Source organism: Xiphophorus couchianus, chromosome 2 (assembly GCF_001444195.1).
Source record: "Xiphophorus couchianus chromosome 2, X_couchianus-1.0, whole genome shotgun sequence".
Taxonomy (NCBI): domain Eukaryota; kingdom Metazoa; phylum Chordata; class Actinopteri; order Cyprinodontiformes; family Poeciliidae; genus Xiphophorus; species Xiphophorus couchianus.
Window position 1 is genome coordinate 18114320 of NC_040229.1, and position 7128 is coordinate 18121447.

At 42.2% G+C, this 7128-nt stretch overlaps 1 protein-coding gene across 2 annotated transcripts; it reads left to right on the top strand.

Moving 5' to 3' along the window:
• Window positions 1-3058: 3058 nt before the first annotated feature.
• Window positions 3059-5572, top strand: bhlhe41 (basic helix-loop-helix family, member e41). 2 transcript variants are annotated; one of them, XM_028037752.1, is made up of 5 exons: window positions 3059-3464; window positions 3549-3615; window positions 3725-3835; window positions 3925-4036; window positions 4206-5572. In XM_028037752.1, the coding sequence occupies exons 1-5, from the start codon at window positions 3403-3405 to the stop codon at window positions 5120-5122; spliced, it is 1269 nt and encodes a 422-aa protein (XP_027893553.1). In that variant the 5' UTR covers window positions 3059-3402; the 3' UTR covers window positions 5123-5572. The 2 variants fall into 2 exon arrangements, with proteins under 2 accessions (XP_027893553.1, XP_027893563.1); XM_028037762.1 differs by having other exon boundaries at window positions 3062-3464; window positions 3728-3835.
• Window positions 5573-7128: the final 1556 nt, after the last annotated feature.

The following is a 7128-nucleotide window of genomic DNA, read 5'->3' on the forward strand; positions in this document are numbered from 1 at the left end:
GCAACATGCTGAGGAGAGAAGGAAGAGGAGAGAGGGGGGAGGCAGCGAGACACAAAGGGAGCTCCCAACATACGACACTGAGGGGGTTTCTCAGGGTAACACAGGGAAAGTACAGAAGGAAATCAGTAGGTATGAGTTCATAAAAAGCCAATGGGGGTTGGGGCGAGAGGAGGTCACACTTGGTTAGAGCAGGAGTGACTGTATCACTCTTTGTGTCAGCACTGTTACACAACAGCCATATGCTGCCAGCCAGAAAACCGTCACATGACTAACAGGAAGAAGTAATGTGATCACCAGGCATGTGAGGGCATTACAAGGGCTCAGAAATGAGAATCTAAATGTGCAAAACAGCAGCAAGAGTCACTGGTGTGAGAGCTCCGCACCAGTTTACTGCCTGGTAAACGGCAGTGTTTAAATTCCTGCCGTTTAGCGCAAAATGTTTGATTTTGATGGTGTGACAAACAGTGACTGGGAGATTAATAGAGAAGCACAAAGCAAAGCACGTGTTTGTGCACACAGCTGGGCCGCTGCCATGGTTACTGACAACGCAGCTCAGGAGGACAACCCTGCAGCTGCATACAGTAACAAGCTGCACACACTCCACTCTCCATATATAGCCCTCTGCATATACACAGAGCAGGCATAACATTATGACCACTGACAGCTGAAGTGTGTAAAATTGATTATTTGTCATCATGACACCTGTTACTAGATGGGACATCTTAGGTACCAAGTAAATATTTGGTTTCAAGGTTAATGTGTAAAAAGCAAAAAATAAAAACAGGGCAAACGTAAGGATTTGATTCAGTTTGACAGGAGTGTGTTCTCTTGTAGGGTGTTCCCAGACTGAAATGGTCAGTCTCTATCAAAAGTGACCCTAGTAAGAAGAATTGTGAACTGGAGACAGGGTGATCAGCAACCATGGTGCAAATGGGAAGTAAAGTCTGGCCTGTGGGCTCCAATCCAATAGATGGGCTACCGTCTCAGGTCACACTGCAGAATAAGTCAAGCTTTGTTCTGAATGAAAGTCACAACAAACAGTGCAACAAACAAATTATCCAATTAGTTCAAAAAGAAAAATTGAATAGCATTGGGAAGTTCATTTATTTTAGTCATTGAATTCCAAAAGTGAATCTAACATAGCATACGCACACAGAGAAACAAATGTCAAATTCTTACTTCTGATGTTTCCTATTATGACTTGCAGCAAATGAAAACTGAAAATTTGGTTCTCCCAAAATGTAAATATATTAGATTTACATTTAAATCAATCTATCTCAGATGTTGCTTGGCTGAACAAAACAGAAGCAAAGTATTATAACTTCATAGAAAGTTTTGACTTACCCTGGGTTAGTACTCGGGTTACCCCTTGTCAAACCAATCCTTTAATATCTAACCACAGCACTCTGATGCAGTCATTCATACAAAAGAGGCCTTAAATAAGTATTTTGTACAAATACTAGATATACTTTTCAATGGTCTAGCATTTCTTCTAAGAAAAAACTTTGAGGTTGGGGTGATGTCGGTGGTAGGAGTTTGTCCTGTAATTATTTGGTGACTGGTTCAAATCCCCTCTCTGACTGTCTCATTTCTTGTGTCCTTGGGCAAGGCATTTCACTCACCATGCCTGATGGTAGTGGTACCTCACCTCTGTCAGATCAGGGCAGCTCTGGTTACAATCCAGTAGTTCACCACCATCAGTATGTGAATGTGTGAATGACTGAATGTAGTGTGAAACACTTTGGGGTTCTCTGGACTTGATAAAGTGCTATTCAAGTTCAGACCATTTACCACTTTAATTAGATGGAGGCAACAAATTGCCAAAATTTCATACTTGAAAACCATGTGTAATAAATCTCTCTGCAAAAAGGTATGATTTTAACTTTCTGCTTTGGATTACTGACAGGAGTTAAATTTTCAATAATATTCTAGTTTATTAAGAATCACATAAGAACATTTGGATATGCAAAACGACATTGCATGAGTACAGACGATTCAGTGTCTCCATTCTGGTCATAATGTTTTGTCTGTTCAACGTTGTTGAGTTTTCTATATTTTATCTATATTTTACCGGAACCGCTTTGCTTATTTTCTCCAAATATAAGAAGCTTATTTCTGTGTAAACTATAATATGTTTTTTTATGTTAATCTTGGAGTAATAACTTATTCCATGCTGAGTGGCTTTTAAGTCCATGCTGGTAAAAGACAAGTTTCACTATGATGACACTATGTTGACAGCATTTTTATCTTGCCTTCTGCTTTTCTTCTGGGGTTATTTCGCACCCATAGATGTTCATGTCTGGAACACAGAACCGATCTCCTTCCAGAACATCATGGAAGCTGGACATTTACATGCTGTTTATGCTGCTTATAATTGCTTGAAGCATATACTGCACATGTGGCCCCTTCAAGAATCTGAAAATTGTTCCCAAAGATGAAATAAAGTGAGAGGACCACAATTCTCTTTCCGGTTTCTGAGGCGTTGACTAACAACACATAGCTGCTCCTCCATTTAATTCAAATGTTCAGATGCTTACAAAGTCATCAGACACTAACCTCTGTACTTTCCCATACTCTTTAAAGACAATGTATTTGTTATAGTTTGACTTTTATGGATATTGTGAATTAATATCAATGTAATTATTTAACAATATTGATATTTTCTGGGTACTACTTGTTTAATTCGGACTTTCAAAGCAAGTTCTCAAACTAAAACATCCAAATGATCAGTGGATTATTTGGATCCACAAATGACCGAGTTCATAAATCAGTACAGTATAAACGCGAGCTGTAAAGTTGTAGCAGACGACAGTGCTGAGCGCGACAGAAAAAAAAACAAAACACCTGATCCACTTCCAAAAACTCTCGCTCTCTCCTGCATTCATGCATTTTGCGCATGAATCACGTTTCAGGAGGCAGGTCGTAGCGGCGCGCACTGGATCGCTGCAGGAAGAGCGACACAATTAACTGCTGTTGCAGTCCTCACACACGCACGCATACACACGCACGCACACACACACCGGCACGCCTACACACACACACACACACACACACACACACGCCCGCACCTACACACACACACACACACACCCCTACACACACGCAGTGTAGTAATTACTGGACTTTGCGCTGGTGCAGCCTACACGTGAGACGGAAGCTGTTCCCAGCCAGCGGCGCGCGTGCGCCCTGACAGCAGAGCGGAGCGGTTTTTTTGCAAAGTGGCAGCTCCGGCTTCTCTCTCCAGACATCAGTCTGAAACGCAGCTCCACTGGAGGACACACTCTGCGCACCGTCTCCTTCAGCCATCCGGGTTTGAGCCGCGGAGCAACAAAACATCGCCCCCCCTCCCTTCAAAACCAGAAAAGAGAAGCTCAGTGCTAGTTCAGAGGCTACGGAGAAGTGATGGATGAAAGAATACCGCACTTACAGGACAGGCAGTTCATGGAGCACGCAGATTTCCTGGGGTAAGAAAAGCTTTTGGGAAAACTCAAAGTAATTAAAAAATCGCTACAACCTGTTTAATTGCTGCACTTTTATTTGTACTTCAGGATGGATTTCCCCCCGCTTTACATGTACAAATCTAAACGAGGCATAAAGCGAGAGGACGGTGGGAAGGTGCGCGCTGTTTCATTACACCAATCATGATTCTGAAAGTTACATTGAAACCCTAATTAAACTTATTATGACCTATGGCAAACTGTTAAATTTTGACTTCATCTGTCAGCAGGATGCGTATAAGTTACCGCACCGGCTCATAGAGAAGAAGAGGAGAGACAGAATTAACGAATGTATTGGGCAGCTGAAGGATCTACTGCCCGAACATCTGAAGCTCTCGGTGAGACACTGTATTGAAAAAAAAAAAAAAAAAAGTTTTGACGCGCTCTGGAATTTGCGGACTCCACTAAAATTCTTTGTTTCTAACAGACGCTCGGTCATTTGGAGAAAGCGGTGGTGCTGGAGTTAACGCTGAAGCATCTGAACGCACTGACTGCTGTCACCGAGCAGCAGCACCAGAAGATCGTCGCCTTGCAGAATGGTAAGAGACGCATGCCACTGATTAGGTTGTAAACATTTAAAGATAAGCTAGATATTTTGGAAAAACTGTGTGCTTAATCATGAACTTCCCTAAGAAACTAGAACAAAACTTGAGAAACTTCTTAATGTGGCTTTCTAAATGATCACAACTTGTTTTTTTTCCCCCGCAGGAGACCGCTCAATGAAACCTCCCATCCACACTGATCTGGATGCGTTCCACTCAGGTTTCCAGACCTGCGCCAAAGAGGTCCTGCAGTACCTGAGCCAAGCGGAGAACTGGACCGCCAGAGAACAGAGATGCGCGCAGCTCATCAACCACCTCCACAAGGTCCTGGCGCAGTTTCAGCCGGACGCACAGCCGCTCCAGCATCAGCTGCCCGCTGGGGACGCGCAGGACGCACAGAAGTCCGACTGTCAAACCAACTGCGTCCCGGTCATCCAGAGGACCCAGGGAGGGGAGCTTAACGAGAACGATACAGACACGGACAGTGGATATGGCGGGGAGGCGGAAAAGAGTGACGGCAAAGACAAAGAGTGTGAGCGCAACAAAGCGGTGAAGATCAAGCAGGAGTTTGGAGATGACAGAGCAGCTAAAAAATCTAAGATGTGCTGGTCAGGGAACGGGGACCCGTCCAGACCAGATATGGCGTTCATGAATTCTCTGATGGGATTAAGCGGTGTGGGACAGCAGACACCGATTTGCATGCCTTTCTACTTCATCAACCCGTCAGCCGCGGCGCCCTATATGCCTTTTTTCGACAAAAGCAACATTGAAAAGTACATGTACCCCGCAGCGGCAGCCCTAGCGTCCCCGTTCCCCTGGCTGTATCCTGCACACGCGTCAGCAGCGGCGGCCGCGGCAGCAGCGGCCGTGTTCCCCCGCCTGTCTGCACACCTCGGAGCCACCGCTCAGCCCAAAGACTCCCAGCTTCAAGACGACAGCGGATCACGAGAGGCCGAGGCGAGCTCACCTGAGGAGCACGAGGAAACTCCCGAGAGTGACGACGGAGAGGGTGACGTAGATGACACGTCCCCAGACAGCAAGCAAAGCCCACAGGAGCATCGTTTTGCCTGTCAGACGAGCTAATAAGTCTGTGTACCTCTCTGAGTTTCTGTATTTACATTTTTTTTTTTATTATTTAGGCTAGTTTTAAAACGGGGAAGTTCTCATGTCTACAATATCTTGGGGCAGCAGGGGACATTAGTGTGGAAGCTCATATCTGCCATTTGAAAGTATAAAATGGAACACGGTATACCATAAATATGAGTTGAAACTTTAAATTTATTAGATACAATATCATAAGTGGCTCTTGGTAGCGCTGTTGTCTTGCAGCAACCTGGTGTTTGTGTGTTCAAATCCCAGCTTCGGCTGTTTTTGCACGGAGTTTGCATGTTCTCCACATGGATGGGTTGGTTCTCTCTGGGTACTCTGGCCTTCCCCAACAGCCCAAAAACATAATTGTGAAGTTAGTTGACTACTCTAACTTGCTCTTAGATATGGTCTTGATGAACTGGAGACCATGCAAGGACAGATTTATGTAGACTATAAGTCCAAGATTCATTGTCTCACACACAAGCCTCCCCCCCCCCCCCCATATATATATATATATATTTATATATATATATACCTTCTCATTGAATTCAATGAGAAGGTGTGTCCAAATGTTTGGTCTGTATTGAGTACAGACCAAAAGTTTGGACACACAGTTGTGTCCAAACTTTTGGTCTGTACTTTATGTGGGCTTTCAATGTAGTATACTAAATACAGAGTCATAATTGTAATCTGAAGCCATAATTTCAATTTGGAAGTTCTAATTTTGAGATTTCAAGTCTTAATTCTTTCATTTGAAGTTAGTGTTTCGACTTTGTGTGTTATAAAAAATGAAATACAAATTTATTATTTCACTTTTAAATGTAAACACGAGACACGAAGTCAGAATGTGGACTTTCAAACTAATAGTCATGACTCTTAAAATTAAAAATATGAAAGAAAGACACAGTCTTTTTTTTCAGAATTGAAATTATGTTTTCAGACTTTGACTTTGGAAGTCCTAATTAGAAATTTTGAGATTCAAAGTCATGATTATTTTAAAATCTTGCCAAATAAAATATTTAAAGGTGGAATTTTAACTCTCTTAAGTCCTACGTTTTGTTAAAAAATTATAATAATGTCATTTAATCTTGATTTTGACAAATTCTGGGTTTAAGTCATATTTTTTCCTCCCAAAAACATAGGCATATGGTTTTACATCATACAAATGTATTCTAGAACTTATAAATATGACAACTGAGTGTCATAATTGTGACATTAAAAATTGAAATTATGACTTTGATAGTAAAGTTATGACTTGCATAGTAAAAATTATGCCTGAAACTCACAGTTATGACATATCATGTCCTATTTTTCCTGAAAGTGGTGGGATTGGGCTTCCATACGGTTGTAATTTTGTGTGCCTTTTGCACTTCTGCTTGTTTCAAACAATCTGAATGACTATCGACAATGATTGACACTTCACGGCTGTGTTGTGATGCAGTTACTTTTTTTTTAAAAAATCCTCTTTGACAAAATATTTTGACAGGCAGTATTGGTGTCAAAAAATCTTAAGTCACCATCACGCTATGTCCCAACCAATGATACTCCTCATATGTGCATGGGTGCCTCTATAAAGTTTTGAAATGGGGTGGAAGAGTGGAGGGGGGTCTAATAATCTTGTGTTCACACACTAAAACCAAAAGAGAGGCTTCATAACAGCACACAAATAAGGCTGTTTGGCTTGCAAATTTGTAGCCATTACCTTTGCCTCCCCAAGCCCCCCATGGTGGCACCCCTTGCAGATGTGGGAGCTGAAACTTACCTCGTCTTCTAAATAAAAAAAAATCAGGCGAACTCTGGTTGTAAATATTAGCCTGAAATGTAAATGTGAGCTACAGGGATCTGGAGAAGATGCATAGTCCTCATTACCTCACTCCAATGTTGCATGGGGCTAGTTGAGAGGAAAATTAACTGGCTCATCCTGAAAATACCTGAGTGGGTCCCAACATGCACACCATAACAAAAGCTACAGATTACTTTTAATATTCAACTTTTGTTTT

Bases quoted from the DNA above. Each gene is read 5' to 3' on its own strand.
- bhlhe41 (XM_028037752.1), top strand. From the start codon at position 3,403: ATGGATGAAAGAATACCGCACTTACAGGACAGGCAGTTCATGGAGCAC. The intron at 3,465-3,548 runs GTAAGAAAAGCT...TTTGTACTTCAG, and splicing joins GAGCACGCAGATTTCCTGGG to GATGGATTTCCCCCCGCTTT. The intron at 3,616-3,724 runs GTGCGCGCTGTT...TTCATCTGTCAG, and splicing joins AGCGAGAGGACGGTGGGAAG to CAGGATGCGTATAAGTTACC.